Source organism: Plectropomus leopardus, chromosome 8, assembly GCF_026936395.1.
Source record: "Plectropomus leopardus strain MGB_pleo_1.0 chromosome 8, ASM2693639v1, whole genome shotgun sequence".
NCBI lineage: Eukaryota > Metazoa > Chordata > Actinopteri > Perciformes > Serranidae > Plectropomus > Plectropomus leopardus.
In genome coordinates, this window is record NC_142183.1 from 19,039,390 (window position 1) to 19,060,239 (window position 20,850).

Genomic DNA, 20,850 nt, shown 5'->3' on the forward strand with positions numbered 1-20,850 from the left:
AATGTTGAATTCATTTCTGATATTTTCAAAATTCAAAATGTATGTTCTGTATGTATCACTGCATATTTTAACTTAATCTGGGCTGATTTTTAATTAATTTGTATTCAATTTAGATGTTTTAAAGGACATTGAATTTAATGTATTCGCAATAATCGAAATAACTTCAAATTATTTATAAATAGTACTATATTTCATCACACTGAGTTACATTTGTCCTTGATCCTGCTACATATTTGGTGTTGAAGGATGAGTTGATTAAAATCAGCAGCTAATTTGAAGACTCCATTTGCTCGTTCGGGCATGTTTCTGCTGATGGCATCATTCAATTCCTGCAGTGCATATTTTGAATTTGCATCAGAGTGGTGCAAAGGAAGTAAAATAAAGTAATGCTTTACAGGTGGAACATACAAGTCCTAAAAACAGTTTTTTTAACAGAGAATTTTATGTACACTGCTTCCACATGTTACAGCTGATCAGAAATGGATTCAACATCCTCAAAGAAACCCCAAAACCAACCAGATACTTTTACTCTCCAAACTAACCAAGCAGTGGCTAAAATACTGTAAGTATGTGATAATGCACATTTATACAAACAAGGTTAATTATGCATAATGCCCAACATGTGCAAGTTAGCATCCGATAGTTTCCTAATGTTGGGGACCCATACTATGCATTTATGACATAAAACTTTGGGGTACTCAACATTTCCGTGTTGACTTTGCTGGCAAGTAGACTATCAGAGTGGGGGCACATCTAGATCAGCTCTGTGCTGCGTAGTTCCCAGGGGTTCATCTGATGTGACGCAATGGCACTGGTGGTCCATGTGCAGTCCTGCTGAGGAGGAAAAGAGGAGAAGGACAGGGTTCGAGAGGGAGGTGTCTCGAGAACTAAGACAAACAGAGGAGAAAGGTGAGTCACACCTGCATATGTCACAGCAGGTGATTGATGAGGCTCAGGTGCTTAACTAAATGAGGTGAAGGTGATTTGAATCAGTGGGAGAGAAAAGCATGGTCTTGTTCCTGAACCTCATTTATAGTAACTACATTAATGGAAGACCTTCCTACAGGAAACCTATGCTGCCACCTAGGGATGCCAACATGTATCAATCTCTTGTTTCTCACAGAAAGAAAAAAAGACTGCATATTTCCCAAATGTTGATTAAGTTTATGAAGTTTATCAATGAAACAACTCATTCACCATTGTGCAATGTGTTAAAAGAAATAACCCAGTAATCTATAATTATAATCTTTTCCAGTCCACTTTTTTTTTTTACCCATTTTCTCTTTTGCATTTGTCTTTAATGAAAAAAAAAAAATAAATTCACATATATCTCTTATGTTTGTCCTATCCGATCTCCCATTGACTCCATGTGCTTACCATTTTCAGACTACTTCACAAATTGCTTTCTTTTATCCTCTCTCTTTACAGTCTTGCAAATTATATCATAAAATATTCAAATGTCATATACATATTAAGTAGATAAAGCTTCACTGGTAAACACATATAGTCAGGCTTTTCAACTTGGCATCTTGGCTGAACAGTGTATCTACTCAATCACCACAAAGCAGATGGTTTTAAAAATAAGTGTCTATCTTTATTCCCTCTGTCATTATCTTCTCCTGCCCCCCACATCCTTTTCCTCCTCTGTCTTACTCCTGGGGGGCTATAAATATGTCAACACCTCCTTGTGTATCTGTCCCACTCCCTCCTGCTCATGGCCCAATCACTAAAGCACAATAATGTTGCACTTAGTATGGTTAATACTGTTAACAGGGAAAACACAAAATATTGAATTTGACAAAGGCACATCTTGATAAATTGTAAAGAAAAAGTGGCTTTTGGAGCTGTATCTGTGTCCATGGGTGGAGTCAGATGTTAGTGTTAAAGCTTCTGCGTGAATACCATGGTTATTTGCCTTCGCTCAGGGATTTCAAATTATTGTCTTTACTTTGATGCCCATTAGCCTCTTTCTACATGTGTGTGCGTGCACAGAGAACCTAGGTGTCATTACACATACAACAGAGAACTACCAAAAGGGACATTGAGGTCCCCACTTGGTCATGCTCTAATCAAAATTGTGTGTTAAGGGCTCAGTGAAATTTTTCAATATTTGCCAAGAGGTGTGTGTGTGTGTGTGTGTGTGTGTGTGTGTGTGTGTGTGTGTGTGTGTGTGTGTGTACCTTGAATACCTCACTTTACAAACGCATTGTGATAAGCCACTCCTCCCTTTGGTGTTCTTAGATGCATATGAGGGGCAGTTTCCTGGTCTAAAATCAATTTTCCAGTGTGAGCAGCAAAAGTTAGTTCTAGAGGTTTTAGCAAAAAGAAAAAGAAAAAAAAAAAAAAAAAAAGTAATTTGTCAATGCTGCAATTCCTGCTGCTTGGACCAAAGGTTAAATTGTTGTCCGTAACACCTGTCTACAACACAGTCACTTTGCTGATTAGTGTTTGTTAGTGTAATGACATGCTAGAGTGAGGCAGGAAAACTGCACCAGGTTTCAGCATACTAACACGTTAGAAGAGTTTCACTGTGCAGCTCAGTAGACAAAGTTGTCCATTTGTTACAAGTGTGGCATCTTCAAAGTCATCATTGAAACAAGCTGGTAATGTGCCATAAGGATGCATGTTGAACTTAAAACTAGTAGTGTCAGTAATTACTCATCCAAGCCACTATCAACAATGTTTCCCACAGGAGTGCCGTAATAACCAGCTCACTTTACACAAGAGCTCCTTAAAGAAAAATATGGTATGAAGGATTTTATGCACATTTTTATTGCATTTAGAAATTTAAATTACACATAGGGATCCACATTTTAGTATCCACCCTGAAAAGACAGGAAAAGAGCAACATCAGTGCAAGTTACAAGACCTAGGCAGCAATTTGGGCAAACGCACCATTACACAAACATACCTTCACGCTGTGACCAACAGCTTGGCTGTGGCCTGGCTGCCCGAAGCCTCCATAGGAGCCACCTTGTCCGTAACCAGCCATCACAGGTGTGTTGGGATCCTCATAGCTCTCAAGGGCTGCAGAGTCACCAGTGGGGATCACCATCTGCTGTGCAGGACCGGAGTAGGGATCGTGGTATCTCACATAGTGATCGTCTTGCCAGTGGTCTCTGCCCTGCTCGTAGCTGCTGCTGGAGTGAGTGTATGTGCCTGGAGGATACTGGCCAGTCAGGAACATCATGTCGTAAGGATAAGGGAGCCAATAACCTGCACCCATGTTGGGGTCTGGCCGAGGTTCACTGGTGTAGCCTTCTGGAGTAGGCTCTTCATCCATGGCATAAGGTGGTGGAGGAGGAGGAGGAGGAAGTGAGCCAAGTTCCTCAGTCTCGCCCTCATAGTTGCCATGCTCAAAGTTGTGCTCATAGTGGGACAACTCTCCAGCCTGGTACACTGGTCGTGGTGGACTCACATGCTGAGGTTTACTGGAAGCAACGGCGCGTACTGCAGTGGGCATTTCCTCACGCTCAGAAGGGAAACTGGGAGGTGCAACAAACCACTTGAAATCTGGGAATAGGGATGTAGAGAACACAAGAATTTCATGCATGATGAATTTCTGTTCAAGTTTAGATATCAGTTGCCCAATATTAAACCAGGTCACCAACAAGTAAAGAACACTGAGCATTGATTGTTACTGTGTGGAGCAGGTTGAAAAGCAGCAGTAGAGACAGCAGGGTTTGGTCCCACTGAAGCATCCCTGTATCCTGAGAAAGAAGGTCCAGAAGCAGAACCAGACCCAACAGACGGTGCCGGTCCGCTGTGTGCTGCAGGCTGAGGGACACTGGCCCCCGGCTGTGGTGCAGCCGGATGAGATGGCTGTGCTACGCCTTTAGTGGGACCACTGTTTGACCCAGCACCAGGATTGAAGCCTGGACACAAGAGAAGACAAGATCAGATGTGAATTTAACTGAAGCACAAAGTTTTACTGGAATGGGAGATGAGTCACCTTTCTTATTAACAGGAAGGCAGCAGATGTCCACAATCAGCAGAGCAAAGAGGGAGGCCCTGAAACAATTTAAAACAAGACAACAGCATCAACAAGTGTTACCCAGTAACCAATCAACTCACAGAAAACCCGCAACTCACCCTGAGAAGAAACGTGCAGTCATCATGGTGAATGCTGACACTGGAGAGCCTTTCAGATGTGGAGAGTTTTAACTGCTGCAAGAGATCAGCTCTGACCAATCAGAGCTTAACAAGTTAAGGATGGACAGCTGCTGCTGAGCAACTCTCAGCAGGTGGATCAAAACTCTGCAATTATCCAACAGGAGCCAGGTACAAACTGTTGCTGGCTTCCTATAGCTGACGCTTAATGTAGTGCATTACTTATTTTCTCGCTATTTAAACAGATTTATGTCACTATGTAGAAATGAGTTTGATTCATTTGATTTGGTGTTGCAGCCATTAATCCATTCAACTTCAAGTTCTTTATTGTTCGTGCAACAATAACAGAGAACCAGTCGTTTGCAATGAAAATTTTAGATCACAGACTCACAGCAAGGTGCATAATCAAACTTAAATCTCAAAGAATCAGCTCTCCTGATTGTTAGACACAGAGCTGTTTGACCTTGGTGTGATTTGAACACACAGCCTTCTGATCTGGAGTCAGATGCGCTACCGTTGCGCCACAAGGTCTGGCTACAGTTGTTATGGCACTTTAAAAGGGATGGCACATTAATGCAAAAACTATCACTGTGTTTGGCTTTATAGATTGGTAATCAATGTAAACAGTTTAGCCAGTGGTGGATCACAGATTCCTTAATGTAAATGCTCTTAAATAGCCATGAGCTCGAGTGGTGCTATGACATGCAACTTTTCCTCAACACATATTTGGTGGCAGATTCTTTGACTCTTGGTGGGGGTATAGCTCAGTGGTAGAGCATTTGACTGCAGATCAAGAGGTCCCCAGTTCAAATCTGGGTGCCCCCTCTATTAATGTGGCCTCTGACTTTTAGTCTCCATCCTCAACTGGAGTTCCGTCATGCATCAACAGTGATTAGGCTACACACCCTGGGTCATCCAGTTACAAAGCTAAGTATCCCATAACTGAGGGCAGACATCACCATTATCACATGTTCCTCAGGTCCAGGGAAAGAAGACAGTGTGGAGGTCCACGGTGTCATCAGTACATGTATTTGGTCTGCTTGCAAATCAAAGTGCCACTATATATAGATTAACTGGGCCTACTGAGCACTTTTCAAATGTCATGCAGAGATGGATAAACATCTTAACCCTCCATTTGTCACACAGGCATTAAGCAAGGTGCATAATCAAACTTAAACCTCAAAAAATCAGCTCTCCTGATTGTTAGACAGAGAGCTGTTTGACCTTGATGTGATTTGAACACACAGCCTTCTGATCTGGAGTCAGACACACTACCATTGCGCCACAAGGTCTGTCCATAGTTATTACGGCACTTTAAAAGGGATGGCACATTAATGCAAAAACTATCACTGTGTTTGGCTTTATAGGTTGGTAATCAATGTAAACAGTTTAGCCAGTGGTGGATCACAGATTCCTTAATGTAAATGCTCTTAAATAGCCATGAGCTCGAATGGAGCTATGACATGCGATAACAAAAGCTCTCGAGTTTCAGTTAACTGTAACTTTTCCTCAACACATATTTGGTGGCAGATTCTCTTACTGCTGGTGGGGGTATAGCTCAGTGATAGAGCATTTGACTGCATATTAAGAGGTCCCCAGTTCAAATCTGGGTGCCCCCTGTGGTGCTGCTCCTGTCAAAACACACTCTGTCATTTCTGTTGTTCATACATACAATCAAACCCCCTCTCGCCCTGTGTGGTGGATGCCAAATCAATGCCTTCATTATCACTAAGCATATTTAGTGCAGACTGTGGGGGTATAGCTCAGTGGTAGAGCATTTGACTGCAGATCAAGAGGTCCCCAGTTCAAATCTGGGTGCCCCCTGTATTGATGTGGCCTCAAATCTTTAGTCTCCATCCACAACTGGAGTGCAGTCATGCATCAACAGTGACTAGGCTACACACCCTGGGTCATCCAGCTACAAAGCTAAGTATCCCATAATTTAGGGCAGACATCACCATCATCACATGTCCCTCAGGTCCAGGGAAAGAAGACAGTGTGGCGGTCCACAGTGTCATCGGTACATCTATTTGGTCTGCTTGCAAATTGAAGTGCCACTATATACAGTATAGGTTAACTGGGCCTACTGAGCACTTTCCAAATGTCATGCAGAGATGGATAAACATTTCAAACTTCCATTTGTCACACAGGCATTAAGCAAGGTGCATACTCAAGCTTAAACCTCAAAGAATCAGCTCTCCTGATTGTTAGACAGAGAGCTGTTTGACCTTGACGTGATTTGAACACGCAGCCTTCTGATCTGGAGTCAGACGCGCTACCGTTGCGCCACAAGGTCTGCTTTCAGTTCCCATGGGACTTTAAAAGGGATGGCACATTAATACAAAAATTATCTGTGTTTGGCTTTATAGGTTGGTAATCAATGTAAATAGTTTAGCCAGTGATGGATGAACTACTCAGGTCTTAATTTATTCAGTAGCACCAATATAAAATGGTAGAAATACTAACAAGTAACAATCATGTATTGAAAATGTAACTTAAGTAATTGTTCAAACATTTTAACATCAAAATATACTTAAAGCATCCTACAAAATGTAATATAAAACTAATAAAATAATACATGAATATAATATATGAATACAATAATTGATTGAAAGATGAGTAAAACCCTAAATAAACATAGTCAAAATATTTTTGAAACAGACAACTACAGACAGACTTGAACCTTAAACTCCAGCATGAGAGTCTTGCACACAAACCATTCATCCACCACATCTGTTTTGCTTTTTTTTGCATTTATAAAATGTTACCCAACTGCCCATACACACATGCAAACAAATGTTGATTAAGCATCAACAATGATTATGTGAATATAGTGCCTCGGGATTGAGTCAAAAGTCATTAAAGAGTCAATATTTCTGCATTTGAAGTAAAAAGTGCCTGACAATCAGAGGTCACTGCCTGGATTTGAGCCAGCAAAATTGGGATAATGAGCTATGCACTATAACCTTTTAGCCACGAAGACACTCTAAAAAAAAAAAATCATCATTTATATGTTATGTCCATAATTCAAGGAATTTAAAAACCCCTAAAAGATATTTTTTTGTCTTCAAATCAAATCTGATCTCACCTTTCTCAGAAGGTTTTTATTGGATTATCTTTGTATTTAAAGGTTTATTACTTAAGTCCAAAAACTTCTTTGAATGTACTAAATAGAATTTAATCCCTTTAAAAGTTTCACCTTCATTAACAATTAACTAAATCAGACATGAGTATGTCTGATCAGCTCTGAGTGTCGTTTTGAAACAGTCTTTTCACAATATGAGACGCCTTTATGGAGGTCGAAGGAAGAAACCCAGAAACAGTTCGGGTGGGATTTAAACTCACAACCTTCCATCAATAAAGCACTGTCTGTCAGAAGACTCTATGAGCTCAAATAAGTTTTGGACACAACAATTAGATGTTCTCATGTTGTCAGAGTGAGTGAATGGGAGAGAACCACTTGAATCTCTAGCACATCTTAAAGAACACCGCAACATCTTTCAATGTGTAGGAAACTCTGTGTCTCTGCAGGATGATGAATGTGAACTTTCTGCAACTTCAGTCTCATCCTCTTTCTCTCTTTGCTGTCCATGTCCATTGGCGCCAAAGACGGCCATTAATCCATTCAGCTTCAAGTTCTTCATTATTCATACAACAATAACAGATATGCAGTCGTTTGCAATGAAAATTTTAGATCACAGACTGCTTAATGTATATGCTCTTAAATAGCAATGAGCTCAAGTGGTGCTATGACATGCAACAACAAAAGCTCTTGAGTTTCAGTTAACTGCAACTTTTCACACAACACATTTTTGGTGGGTTATTCTGGGAGACTTTTGGACTTTTACTTAAGTTACATTTTCAATGCAGGACTTCTACTTGTAAGTATTTCTACCATTTCATATTAGTACTATTAAATAAGTTAAACACATGAGTTGTTCATTGACCACTGGCTAAACTGTCTGTGTCTATTACCTTCTAGATTATCCTCTGTGGAAAGAAAACATTAGCTCAATGTTAAATTGTACACTGATAGTTTTTGCATTAATGTGCCATCCCTTTTGAGGTACCATGACAAGTTCAAATCATGTCAATGTCAAACAGCTTTGTGTGTCTGAAGAACTGATTGTTTGAGCTCTAGGTTTCATTAGGCACATTGCTGGCTGTTTGTGAGACAAATGGAATGTTAAGATATTCTTTCCATCTCTGTATAACATTTGAAAAGTGCTCAGTAGGCCCAGTTAACCTTTATACAGTAGCACTTAGATTTGCATGCTGACCAAACAGATGTGCTGCTGTCGTCACCCTCTCGACCAGAGCAACACATGTGGTAATAGTGTTCATTTCTCTTAGTGATTGAATCCTGAGCTTCTTAATGGGCTGACCCAGTGTGTGTACTCCACGTTAAGACATGATTGACTTCCAGTTGAAGGTAGAAGGGAGATTTATTTGTCATTTTCAAGTTCCCGCAGTTTGGGAAAAGAAGCTGCCCTTGCTGGTTTGGCAGTGGATACTTCTGTATTTTTAACCACATGGTAGTGGGTGAACAGGCTGTGGCTGATTATTGAGACTAAAGGTTTGAGGACATGTTAGTACAGGGGGCACCCAGATTTGAACTGGGGACCTCTTGATCTGCAGTCAAATGCTCTACCACTGAGCTATACCCCCACAGTCTGCACTAAATATGCTTAGTGATAATGAAGGCATTGATTTGGCATCCACCACAGCAAGAGGGGTTTGATTGTATGTGTGAACAATAGAAAAGACAGAGTGTGTTTTGACAGGAGCAACACCACAGGGAGCACCCAGATTTGAACTGGGGATCTCTTAATCTGCAGTCAAATGCTCTATCACTGAGCTATACCCCCACCAGCATTAAGAGAATCTGCCACCAAATATGTGTTGAGGAAAAATTACAGTTAACTGAAACTCAAGAGCTTTTGTTGTTGCATGTCATAGCTCCACTCGAGCTTGTCGCTATTTAAGAGCATTTACATTAAGGAATCTGTGATCCACCACTGGCTAAACTGTTTACATTGATTACCAGCCTATAAAGCCAAACACAGTGATAGTTTTTGTTCTCTCATGCTGGAGTTTAAGGTTCAAGTCTGTCTGTAGTTGTCTGTTTCAAAAATATTTTGACTATGTTTATTTAGGGTTTTACTCATCTTTCAATCAATTATTGTATTCATATATTATATTCATGTATTATTTTATTAGTTTTATATTACGTTTTGTAGGATACTTTAAGTATATTTTGATGTTAAAATGTTTGAACAATTACTTAAGTTTCAATACATGATTGTTACTTGTTAGTATTTCTACCATTTTATATTGGTGCTACTGAATAAATTAAGACCTGAGTAGTTCATCCATCACTGGCTAAACTATTTACATTGATTACCAACCTATAAAGCCAAACACAGATAATTTTTGTATTAATGTGCCATCCCTTTTAAAGTCCCATGAGAACTAAAAGCAGACCTTGTGGCGCAACGGTAGCGCGTCTGACTCCAGATCAGAAGGCTGCGTGTTCAAATCACGTCAAGGTCAAACAGCTCTCTGTCTAACAATCAGGAGAGCTGATTCTTTGAGGTTTAAGCTTGAGTATGCACCTTGCTTAATGCCTGTGTGACAAATGGAAGTTTGAAATGTTTATCCATCTCTGCATGACATTTGGAAAGTGCTCAGTAGGCCCAGTTAACCTATACTGTATATAGTGGCACTTCAATTTGCAAGCAGACCAAATAGATGTACCGATGACACTGTGGACCGCCACACTGTCTTCTTTCCCTGGACCTGAGGGACATGTGATGATGGTGATGTCTGCCCTAAGTTATGGGATACTTAGCTTTGTAGCTAGATGACCCAGGGTGTGTAGCCTAATCACTGTTGATGCATGACTGCACTCCAGTTGTGGATGGAGACTAAAGATTTGAGGCCACATCAATACAGGGGGCACCCAGATTTGAACTGGGGACCTCTTGATCTGCAGTCAAATGCTCTACCACTGAGCTATACCCCCACAGTCTGCACTAAGTAGTAGTGATAATGAAGGCATTGATTTGGCATCCACCACACAGGGCGAGAGGGGGTTTGATTGTATGTATGAACAACAGAAATGACAGAGTGTGTTTTGACAGGAGCAGCACCACAGGGGGCACCCAGATTTGAACTGGGGACCTCTTAATATGCAGTCAAATGCTCTATCACTGAGCTATACCCCCACCAGCAGTAAGAGAATCTGCCACCAAATATGTGTTGAGGAAAAGTTACAGTTAACTGAAACTCGAGAGCTTTTGTTATCGCATGTCATAGCTCCACTCGAGCTCATGGCTATTTAAGAGCATTTACATTAAGGAATCTGTGATCCACCACTGGCTAAACTGTTTACATTGATTACCAACCTATAAAGCCAAACACAGTGATAGTTTTTGCATTAATGTGCCATCCCTTTTAAAGTGCCGTAATAACTATGGACAGACCTTGTGGCGCAATGGTAGCGCGTCTGACTCCAGATCAGAAGGCTGTGTGTTCAAATCACATCAAGGTCAAACAGCTCTCTGTCTAACAATCAGGAGAGCTGATTCTTTGAGGTTTAAGTTTGATTATGCACCTTGCTTAATGCCTGTGTGACAAATGGAGGGTTAAGATGTTTATCCATCTCTGCATGACATTTGAAAAGTGCTCAGTAGGCCCAGTTAATCTATATATAGTGGCACTTCGATTTGCAAGCAGACCAAATACATGTACTGATGACACCGTGGACCTCCACACTGTCTTCTTTCCCTGGACCTGCGGAACATGTGATAATGGTGATGTCTGCCCTCAGTTATGGGATACTTAGCTTTGTAACTGGATGACCCAGGGTGTGTAGCCTAATCACTGTTGATGCATGATGGAACTCCAGTTGAGGATGGAGACTAAAGGTCAGAGGCCACATTAACAGAGGGGGCACCCAGATTTGAACTGGGGACCTCTTGATCTGCAGTCAAATGCTCTACCACTGAGCTATACCCCCACCAAGAGTCAAAGAATCTGCCACCAAATATGTGTTGAAGAAAAGTTGCATGTCATAGCACCACTCGAGCTCATGGCTATTTAAGAGCATTTACATTAAGGAATCTGTGATCCACCACTGGCTAAACTGTTTACATTGATTACCAATCTATAAAGCCAAACACAGTGATAGTTTTTGCATTAATGTGCCATCCCTTTTAAAGTGCCATAATGACTGTAGACAGACCTTGTGGCGCAATGGTAGCGCGTCTGACTCCAGATCAGAAGGCTGTGTGTTCAAATCACACCAAGGTCAAACAGCTCTGCGTCTAACAATCAGGAGAGCTGATTCTTTGAGATTTAAGTTTGATTATGCACCTTGCTGTGAGTCTGTGATCTAAAATTTTCATTGCAAACGACTGGTTCTCTGTTATTGTTGCACGAACAATAAAGAACTTGAAGTTGAATGGATTAATGGCTGCAACACCAAATCAAATGAATCAAACTCATTTCTACATAGTGACATAAATCTGTTTAAATAGCGAGAAAATAAGTAATGCACTACATTAAGCGTCAGCTATAGGAAGCCAGCAACAGTTTGTACCTGGCTCCTGTTGGATAATTGCAGAGTTTTGATCCACCTGCTGAGAGTTGCTCAGCAGCAGCTGTCCATCCTTAACTTGTTAAGCTCTGATTGGTCAGAGCTGATCTCTTGCAGCAGTTAAAACTCTCCACATCTGAAAGGCTCTCCAGTGTCAGCATTCACCATGATGACTGCACGTTTCTTCTCAGGGTGAGTTGCAGGTTTTCTGTGAGTTGATTGGTTACTGGGTAACACTTGTTGATGCTGTTGTCTTGTTTTAAATTGTTTCAGGGCCTCCCTCTTTGCTCTGCTGATTGTGGACATCTGCTGCCTTCCTGTTAATAAGAAAGGTGACTCATCTCCCATTCCAGTAAAACTTTGTGCTTCAGTTAAATTCACATCTGATCTTGTCTTCTCTTGTGTCCAGGCTTCAATCCTGGTGCTGGGTCAAACAGTGGTCCCACTAAAGGCGTAGCACAGCCATCTCATCCGGCTGCACCACAGCCGGGGGCCAGTGTCCCTCAGCCTGCAGCACACAGCGGACCGGCACCGTCTGTTGGGTCTGGTTCTGCTTCTGGACCTTCTTTCTCAGGATACAGGGATGCTTCAGTGGGACCAAACCCTGATGTCTCTACTGCTGCTTTTCAACCTGCTCCACACAGTAACAATCAATGCTCAGTGTTCTTTACTTGTTGGTGACCTGGTTTAATATTGGGCAACTGATATCTAAACTTGAACAGAAATTCATCATGCATGAAATTCTTGTGTTCTCTACATCCCTATTCCCAGATTTCAAGTGGTTTGTTGCACCTCCCAGTTTCCCTTCTGAGCGTGAGGAAATGCCCACTGCAGTACGCGCCGTTGCTTCCAGTAAACCTCAGCATGTGAGTCCACCACGACCAGTGTACCAGGCTGGAGAGTTGTCCCACTATGAGCACAACTTTGAGCATGGCAACTATGAGGGCGAGACTGAGGAACTTGGCTCACTTCCTCCTCCTCCTCCACCACCTTATGCCATGGATGAAGAGCCTACTCCAGAAGGCTACACCAGTGAACCTCGGCCAGACCCCAACATGGGTGCAGGTTATTGGCTCCCTTATCCTTACGACATGATGTTCCTGACTGGCCAGTATCCTCCAGGCACATACACTCACTCCAGCAGCAGCTACGAGCAGGGCAGAGACCACTGGCAAGACGATCACTATGTGAGATACCACGATCCCTACTCCGGTCCTGCACAGCAGATGGTGATCCCCACTGGTGACTCTGCAGCCCTTGAGAGCTATGAGGATCCCAACACACCTGTGATGGCTGGTTACGGACAAGGTGGCTCCTATGGAGGCTTCGGGCAGCCAGGCCACAGCCAAGCTGTTGGTCACAGCGTGAAGGTATGTTTGTGTAATGGCGCGTTTGCCCAAATTGCTGCCTAGGTCTTGTAACTTGCACTGATGTTGCTCTTTTCCTGTCTTTTCAGGGTGGATACTAAAATGTGGATCCCTACAGTGTGAACAGATTTCTGATTAAATAATTTGTCTAATCCTATGAGTGTTTGACAATTATGTACTCATGTCATCTCCTAAAGTTAGTAAGTTTCCTTCCACATCAGTAGCTGCATCTTGTGTCATGGTCTCCTTGCCAGCAAAGTCATCCTGGAATGGAGTCCCCCAAAATTATAAATGCAAAGTATGGGTCCCCAACATTAGGAAAGTTGAGCATTTTGCATAATTAACCTAGTTTTATAAATGTGCATAATTGCATATACTGACATTATTTCAGCCACTGCTTGGCCATTTCTGAGATTATCTGGTGTTGGGGTGCCTTTTGGATGATGAATTAATTTCTGATCAGTTGTAACTGGTGTAAATGCCCTGATAACTTGGGATATAATTCAAAAAAGAGACTGACTTTATATTTCGTTTGCAATGCTACCTGTCTTACATTTACCAACTGTATCAACTCAGTGTGATCTATGAATTCAAATGTAAACTTCAAGCATTGCTCTGTTCATGTGTTTACAAAGAAAGTACTATTTTTAACTAAGTTATTTAAATAATTCCAAATACATTAAATGTAGATGACTAATGTCGTCTGAATAAAAATGGGACTTAAGTCAGCCCAAATGCAGTTAAAATAGGCAGACACCTGGTTTTAAACATAACATTTGAATTTCGAAAAGATTAAAAAATGGAAGAAAAAAAAATCAGCCCCCTCCAACTGTTTAAGCAGTGGCTGAAATACTGTTAATATATGCTATTATCCACCTTTATGCAAATTGGGTATATAATGCAAATTGCTCAACAAGTAAGCATCTGGCAGTTAATGTTGGACCTATACCATGCATTCATAACATAGAACTTTGGGGTACTCAATGTTTCCAGGTTCACAATGGGGCTTTATAGGCTAGCAAATGTACTATACCAGTAGACCCCCAGGTGCATACATGCTCCAGCCTCTCCACGACTCCGTTTGAAACATCCATCACCACAAACTCAATCGCCCCTTCATCCCCACACCTTGCCCACACCCCCATCTCATACATGACCCTGATGATCTTAGGGTCAAATTCATTCCCTGGCCTAAGACTCTCTTATCATTCTCATCCCATCAAACTCAACCTTCTCCTTACGATCCCTGATGCTCCAGTAGACTGCTTTTCTACCATACATCAGGCATGGTCTTGTTAGTGAAGTTCCCATTCCTGTTCTTGTTTTCAGGGATTTTTGCAGTTATTTCCTGTTTTATTTTGGCTCTCACCTGTGTCTCTAGTTTTGGATACCTCACTTCCTGCCCTATGTCCCACCTTTGTGATTCTTTTCCCTTCCCTGATTAGTTTCATCTGTCCCTCATTATCCTCCCTCTCTTGCATTTTTAGTTTATGTGCATCCCTTTTTGTCTGAGAGTTTATCATCACTGTTTTCTCGCAAGTGCAATTTTTTTTTGGCCAGTTTTGTTTTTTAAATGGATTGACGTCTTTGTACGACATTCGGATTCCTCTAAGACATTAACTCTGCATTGGGGTTTTTTGAGTTGTGCTTTTGAGTCTCTCCTTTGTTGATGTGTGTACTTTCTAATAATTTTGGCTTGGTCATCAGTTGATACCTAACACTAATCTAAAACCTATAAATACAAACATATAAATAACAGGAAACATATCAATAAAATAATCAAAAATCTTTGTAGATGTTTAATGCAAATGGGACTTTAAATTAAAATATAACATTATTATATGAACTGAATCAGTAAACATAAAATTGTATTGAATAATACAGCTCCCTAGTTTAAAAGTAACACAATTTGCCTGCCAGCAGATCTAAAGCTCACAAGCACTTTATATCTTGTTTGTTTATTTGGATAAAAGAATAGAATAGACATCTTTAGATGTAGGGAATTATGTGCTGTACAAGAAATATTCTGCATAGATCCAACAAGCTAGATATAACTTAATATACAATAACAATAATAGCAGTTAGTGAACATTAGAGCTGTTGACAGAGCTTGACCCGCTGCTAACCCCCGGTTTCCAGTCTTTATGTTAAGCTAAGCAAATTATCTCAATAGCAATTATAATTAACATTATATATTAAGAGCAAAAAGGAAGTTGGAGTTTGTTTGTTTGTCTGTCAACATGTTTAATGAACTCCATGCATGCACCCACGTGTGCATTAGTGTGTACAGCCACGGTTTCCACAGCAGATGCAGTTGTCTGGCCCATTGGACTGCGCCTATATCACTCTGCCTCTATTTCGGGACCTCATGTTGTTTGAAAGGTCAGATAAAGAAGCATAGGCATCCTCACAAAGCAGAGGGCGGAGGTGTCGGGTGAAGAGGGGTGAAGGCGGATATCCAAAATCCAACACATGCATCACAAACACGGGGGCAGTGCTGACAGAGAGGGGGAGACAGGGAAGCAGAGTAGAGTAGTGAGAGGCAGAGACACTGAGGAGGATTCACCTCTGACTGAATGAAAACTTTCTAGGGACGATAGAAGTGATCATTTAGGAGTTCTGGGACATAAGTTTAAAAGAAAGTCTGATTTGACCTTTGATTTGGTGGATAAAGAGACATTTCTGGACATCATGGATGAGGAATCACCCAGCCAGGAGACATCTGAGTCCACAGAGACAACCAGTCAGACTGACACCAACAACAACAACCAGGTCTGTTTGTTTGTTTGCTCGTTACATTAAATTGAAACGTAAAAGTTTATACAATGACCGGTGTCACATTATGTTCCTGGAAATGGTAGGCAGTGTATTTGTAGCCGTGGCAGGTGTTGTGTTTGGACAGCAGGACAGTTAAAGTGGCTGAATTTGCTGCAGCCACCTGTTTGTACTCCTGCAGGACGTAATACTCTGAGGCACACAAGTTATGTAAAGTAATGCACACACAACATGGAGTTTCCTATTCCATCTGATGAGTCACCGGTGCACTGCCTGACCTGGTGTGACTCTACCTACAATGACATTTTATCCGATATACAGTATTTCAGATGTTATTACATTCATATTTCAAAATTTAAATGCTGCAAACAACATTTTGTCTCAATGAGGTCTGATATCACTGAAGAATTCAGTGAGGATTCAAAGAAAGAAGTGACTAATTGCAGTTTTCTTCCTTAAATGAATCATATCTAAATGTAGAGAGCCAAAGGGGAGTCGTTAAAGTTGTCGTTTGGATTAAAATGGTCTGTATTTTAGGTAAATTTTCCAACTGAATGTTCAACCTCTCAGCTGTATTTAAATAAGTGAGATACTCAACAAATCCCAGAGCTTCAGTCTCACATTACATTATGCTCTTTGGTTTGAGGAGCATGTGGAGTAAAGTGTGGACACTAATTTTAGTACATCTTACATAATGTTACCATACAATCACAAGTCATGCTGTTCATAATTCACACAAGACTGATATCAGATTAACTGAAATCAGTCTTTGTTTTCTTTTCTAATCAAACATATTTATCTGTTTTGTGAAACTGGAACAGGACAGAAGCAGGATGACAAGAACGCATCGGGCCTCTGCTTGTGTTTGTCCTTCAGCTGATATTGATAAATACTGTTTGAGATCATTTATTGTCAGTGTTGTGTGGGTCATAGCAAATATCTCAAACATGATTTTAAAAAACTCAGTACAGTTCTGAGGAGACAGAAAAAACTCAGAGCCTCTTGATGGTTGTCATTTGGTATCTCTTTGTACTTGTTTTGAGTCTTTTTATGTCCATTTTGTAACTCTTTTTGTTTCTTTGTGGGGTTTTTAAATGTTTTGTAATTGTTTTGCATCTTTTTAAGGACATTTTGCATCTCTGTGGTTGCTTTTGTCTCTTTCTGGTTGCTTTGCATCACTTTGTATTTATTTCAAAATATCAAGGCATATTTGTCAACAGATAAAAGCAGGTGTGAATTGCAAATATCTGTAGAATATCTGAATATGTAGCTGATATGTTTAAAAAAAAAATATTTTTTTTTTGGTGACAATTACTGAGTGCTTAAACACAAAACCACTTCTTTAGGGTTAGGAATACACTGTGTTTAGGGTTTAGATACCCGGTTTTGATGCCACAAACATGGCAGGAAAGGTCCGAACAAAGTGTGAAAAATATCCGCTTTTGCTGTTTGTCGATCGTGAACAGTGGTCCTGTGCTGTCTGCTGCTTGGCAGCTGTCTCACCGAGGTGTCATGACATGCACTATCCCCCTTGTCCTCCTGATTAAAAGCTCAGCTAATGTACATGTAATGGTTAGGCTACTGTGCTGGGTACAGCCCAGTCACCAGAATAAAATGCATGGTAACGTCTTTATCAGATATCATTTGCAGATGAATTTCATGCATAATAACTTTATTTCATGTTGCTTGTCCTCCAGATAGATGAGCCAGAGCTGGAGGAGAGTAAAGACCCAGAGAGAGAGCTTCCAACAAGGAAGACACTCGAGGGTCAGGGGGTAATGGAGGTGGGGGAGAAGGGGGAGGAGCATCCAGTTCCAGAACAGGAAGGAGAAGAGGAGACCAGCACTGGAGATACAAACAAGACCCAAACTACTCCATCAGAGCATCTTGAAGGTGAAGCCGAAGAAGATGGACACGATAAAAACAAAGCCTCCACTGATGTCGAGGTGAAAGATCCTGAAGCAACAAGTGGAGAAAAAGACGGGGAGGGAGAGGGGAAGGAAGACAAAAAAAGTGAGCGTGTGGATGAGGTGAAGAGCTGCCAGACTGGGAAAGATGGAGAGGAAAAGACAGACAAGAACAAAGAGAAAAAGAAGAGTGAAACAGAAGAAAAGCCAAAAGAAGCAGAAAAAGATATGAATGAAAAAGCAGCAAAAGGGGCAGAGAAGAAAAATCAAGCCGAGGAAGAAAAACTAGAAACAAAAGACAAAGGAAAAATGAAGGAGGCAGAAAAGCAAGCAAAGCCAAAAAGAAAGAGTGCTCCTCCCTCCTCTGCTCTCACACGACCGAGACCATCTGCACGCTCGATCAGAGCAGCTGCAAAAAACGACATCATTGCCAAGTTCCAACAAGGTGCACCAGAGTAAGTCAGTGTGATACCCAGTCACTCAAAATAACTGACAGTTTATATGGTCTGATTGAGTTTTCATCAGAAATTGTGCAACATTGTGATGTTTTAGGACACCAATACCCCGCAACTTCAAAATTCAGAAGTCAGCTACAGCTGGAGCTATGGGAGCTTCAATCAAACAGAAGATGCTTCAGTGGTGTCGCAACAAGACTCGCCGTTATGAGGTGCATTCAACACACCATCTTAATCACCAGATATCCAGATTTGTCATTTAGATTTGGGACCAGAGAACTTAAAAATAATGTAACTGAGCGTCCGTGTAGATATGCTTTGCTCTGTCAGTCTTTTCATTTGACGTTGATGTATGTGACCTTTGACCTTTTAGGGTGTCGACATAGAAAACTTCTCATCCTCCTGGAGCGATGGGCTGGCGTTCTGTGCTCTGATCCATCGCTTCTTCCCTGATGCTTTTGACTTCAGCACCCTGAATCCAAAGGAGAGAGAGAAAAACTTCACCCTGGCCTTCCAGACTGCAGAGTACAGTACCTCTCTCCATAACAATACATAATACAATAACAACAATAAGACAAGAAGGCTACTGAGCTCTACAGGGAACAAAGCAGCAGTTTTTAGAGAGCTAGAATTCAAGGATTAGTGTTCATGATTTTGGAGGATATATTGGCAAAAATGGAATATGATGTAATAAGTATGTTTCTTTAGTGTAAAATCACTTGAAAAAAATAATCGTAATGTTTTTGTTGACTCAGAATGAGCCATTTATATCTACATAGGAAACTGGTCCTCATCTACAGAGTCTGCTATGTTGGACCACCATGTTTCTACAGCAGCCCAGAAGAGACAAACCAAACACTGACTCAGGAAAGAGTCATTCACATTTTTGCATTTTCACGTCAGCCACCCTATTTAACAGTCCCACCAAGACAGGTCAGCATTGGAAAAACACTGATTTTCAATGTGAAACCACTTTATTCAGTGTTTTTACTACCTTAAATCTCTGGGTGTGTTTGTTTTTGAGATGAAGAAACTAGTGCAGATAAATCAGTGCACAAACCGTTAAAAAAAACCTCCTGAACAATGAACTCTGAAGGAATCCTAACCGGGAATGCACACTTTGTACATGGGAGAAGTTTTAGCTGGTTCCAAAGTGCAATCCTCACTGCTAGATGCCAGCTTATTGGAAGTTGTAGCTGTCTGGCCCGCAATTATTTTATTGTCACTGCTCTTATCATATCTTTTTTTTAAGGAAAAGTTTGGGCTGTACAGTCTGCTCAGCACCAAACATCAAACAGACACCAGCTGGCAAAGACAGTCAAGTATTTAGCAGGAAAAGAGTCAAATATTTCTCTCAGAAGTTGGAAGAAACCAAAACTAACTAAAAGATTTAAATTTGGACTTACATTCACCCGGTGGCCAGAAACAGAACTCCAAATAAAAAATAATGTTGCTCGTAACTGCTGGATGTGTAAATAAGAAACTGCTTCCTCATGTTTGCCATTTTAATGTAAAAGATGATGTCAGGGTTCATAACTTTTCTCTGATTCACCCTCCAAAAAACAAGTTATTGTAGGTTTAAGAGTGCACATTGCACATAAATAACAACTTGAACCTCTTACACCTAATATTTTCAAATCCTGTATCTGACTGAAGGTCAGGATGTCAAATTCATCTGAGAGAACAGGAATTAACTTTGGGTGCAATTTGCTGGATAAAAGTTTTTTGTCAAAGAAGACAAAAATTGACTCTCTTTCTTGACAATGATTTATTTATTTCATTTATTCTTGTTTTGCACATTTAAAATGACTATGCCAACAAATGAATAAGAAAGTCAGGACTATCTCTATGTAAGTATTTATCATGTCACTTCACTCCTTTTCTTTTCTTTTCTCTTCTTTACTTTACTTTACTTTACTTTACTTTACTTTACTTTACTTTACTTTACTTCCCACTCTCAGGTCCCTGGCTGACTGCTGCCCTCTGCTGGAAGTGGAAGACATGCTCATGATGGGCAAGAACCCAGACCCCATGTGTGTGTTCACATATGTCCAGTCCCTCTGCCACAGCCTCTCCAAAATCGAGAAAGAGAGGAAAGACAAAGAAAAGGAGGAGAAGGACAAAAAGGCCGGTGATGAGAAAGAAGAGAAGGGAGAAGGAGCAGCAGGAGAGGTGTCACTGGAGAAAGAAGAGGGAGAGTCTGCTGAGGACGGGACGATGGAGAGCCAAGAGGAGAAGCAGGGAGAGGATACAGAGACAGAGGCAGCTGGAGAGGAGGAACATGCACCAGGCAGCTGTGAGATGGAGGGAGATGGAGAAGTGTCAGTCAAGGCAGAGTCCTAAAAATACTGACAGCAAACACAAAGACTGAAAAGACCAAAAGAAATGTTCTGTACTTCAATGAGTAGCCGAAGTCTTAGTTTGGTGTTGGATTGACTAGTGGCAATGTGATGTTATTTAGCTGTATGTTTGTGTGCTTTTGTATATGTTTGTTTTGATCACATAAAACTTAAATCTTCTTCCATTTGCTGTGTATTTATAGAAAAAAATGAATTAAATGATGGACTTGCAAAATTAAAAAAGTTGTTTGTGCAACAAGTAAATCTTTGTTTTGAAATAATAATGTTAAGCCAGAA

The 20,850-nt window shown here is 40.8% G+C and overlaps 3 protein-coding genes and 14 non-coding genes across 17 annotated transcripts; 8 read left to right on the forward strand and 9 right to left on the reverse strand.

Moving 5' to 3' along the window:
• Nucleotides 1-2,749: 2,749 nt before the first annotated feature.
• LOC121939539 (uncharacterized) lies at nt 2,750-4,218 on the reverse strand. The gene is made up of 5 exons (XM_042482549.2): nt 4,093-4,218; nt 3,953-4,011; nt 3,642-3,875; nt 2,912-3,513; nt 2,750-2,825 (listed from the first exon to the last, which is right to left on the reverse strand). The coding sequence occupies exons 1-5, from the start codon at nt 4,116-4,118 to the stop codon at nt 2,814-2,816; spliced, it is 933 nt and encodes a 310-aa protein (XP_042338483.2). The 5' UTR covers nt 4,119-4,218; the 3' UTR covers nt 2,750-2,813.
• Nucleotides 4,219-4,569: 351 nt separating this feature from the next.
• trnaw-cca (transfer RNA tryptophan (anticodon CCA)) lies at nt 4,570-4,641 on the reverse strand. The gene has a single exon. It is a non-coding gene; the product is annotated as a tRNA-Trp (tRNA).
• Nucleotides 4,642-4,863: 222 nt separating this feature from the next.
• trnac-gca (transfer RNA cysteine (anticodon GCA)) lies at nt 4,864-4,935 on the forward strand. Its single transcript has one exon. It is a non-coding gene; the product is annotated as a tRNA-Cys (tRNA).
• A 395-nt stretch (nt 4,936-5,330) lies between these two features.
• On the reverse strand, nt 5,331-5,402 carry trnaw-cca (transfer RNA tryptophan (anticodon CCA)). Its single transcript has one exon. It is a non-coding gene; the product is annotated as a tRNA-Trp (tRNA).
• Nucleotides 5,403-5,657: 255 nt separating this feature from the next.
• Nucleotides 5,658-5,729, forward strand: trnac-gca (transfer RNA cysteine (anticodon GCA)). The gene has a single exon. It is a non-coding gene; the product is annotated as a tRNA-Cys (tRNA).
• Nucleotides 5,730-5,862: 133 nt separating this feature from the next.
• Nucleotides 5,863-5,934, forward strand: trnac-gca (transfer RNA cysteine (anticodon GCA)). The gene has a single exon. It is a non-coding gene; the product is annotated as a tRNA-Cys (tRNA).
• A 400-nt stretch (nt 5,935-6,334) lies between these two features.
• Nucleotides 6,335-6,406, reverse strand: trnaw-cca (transfer RNA tryptophan (anticodon CCA)). Its single transcript has one exon. It is a non-coding gene; the product is annotated as a tRNA-Trp (tRNA).
• A 2,300-nt stretch (nt 6,407-8,706) lies between these two features.
• On the reverse strand, nt 8,707-8,778 carry trnac-gca (transfer RNA cysteine (anticodon GCA)). Its single transcript has one exon. It is a non-coding gene; the product is annotated as a tRNA-Cys (tRNA).
• Nucleotides 8,779-8,906: 128 nt separating this feature from the next.
• On the reverse strand, nt 8,907-8,978 carry trnac-gca (transfer RNA cysteine (anticodon GCA)). Its single transcript has one exon. It is a non-coding gene; the product is annotated as a tRNA-Cys (tRNA).
• A 613-nt stretch (nt 8,979-9,591) lies between these two features.
• Nucleotides 9,592-9,663, forward strand: trnaw-cca (transfer RNA tryptophan (anticodon CCA)). The gene has a single exon. It is a non-coding gene; the product is annotated as a tRNA-Trp (tRNA).
• Nucleotides 9,664-10,063: 400 nt separating this feature from the next.
• On the reverse strand, nt 10,064-10,135 carry trnac-gca (transfer RNA cysteine (anticodon GCA)). The gene has a single exon. It is a non-coding gene; the product is annotated as a tRNA-Cys (tRNA).
• A 130-nt stretch (nt 10,136-10,265) lies between these two features.
• On the reverse strand, nt 10,266-10,337 carry trnac-gca (transfer RNA cysteine (anticodon GCA)). The gene has a single exon. It is a non-coding gene; the product is annotated as a tRNA-Cys (tRNA).
• Nucleotides 10,338-10,592: 255 nt separating this feature from the next.
• On the forward strand, nt 10,593-10,664 carry trnaw-cca (transfer RNA tryptophan (anticodon CCA)). The gene has a single exon. It is a non-coding gene; the product is annotated as a tRNA-Trp (tRNA).
• A 395-nt stretch (nt 10,665-11,059) lies between these two features.
• Nucleotides 11,060-11,131, reverse strand: trnac-gca (transfer RNA cysteine (anticodon GCA)). The gene has a single exon. It is a non-coding gene; the product is annotated as a tRNA-Cys (tRNA).
• A 222-nt stretch (nt 11,132-11,353) lies between these two features.
• trnaw-cca (transfer RNA tryptophan (anticodon CCA)) lies at nt 11,354-11,425 on the forward strand. Its single transcript has one exon. It is a non-coding gene; the product is annotated as a tRNA-Trp (tRNA).
• Nucleotides 11,426-11,776: 351 nt separating this feature from the next.
• Nucleotides 11,777-13,234, forward strand: LOC148188896 (uncharacterized). Its single transcript, XM_088081041.1, has 5 exons — nt 11,777-11,902; nt 11,984-12,042; nt 12,120-12,353; nt 12,482-13,080; nt 13,167-13,234. Exons 1-5 carry the CDS (start codon nt 11,877-11,879, stop codon nt 13,176-13,178), a joined length of 930 nt encoding a protein of 309 aa, XP_087937167.1. The 5' UTR covers nt 11,777-11,876; the 3' UTR covers nt 13,179-13,234.
• A 2,316-nt stretch (nt 13,235-15,550) lies between these two features.
• On the forward strand, nt 15,551-20,817 carry smtnl1 (smoothelin-like 1). Its single transcript, XM_042493723.2, has 5 exons — nt 15,551-15,849; nt 17,550-18,214; nt 18,312-18,426; nt 18,588-18,739; nt 20,176-20,817. The coding sequence occupies exons 1-5, from the start codon at nt 15,769-15,771 to the stop codon at nt 20,555-20,557; spliced, it is 1,395 nt and encodes a 464-aa protein (XP_042349657.2). The 5' UTR covers nt 15,551-15,768; the 3' UTR covers nt 20,558-20,817.
• Nucleotides 20,818-20,850: the final 33 nt, after the last annotated feature.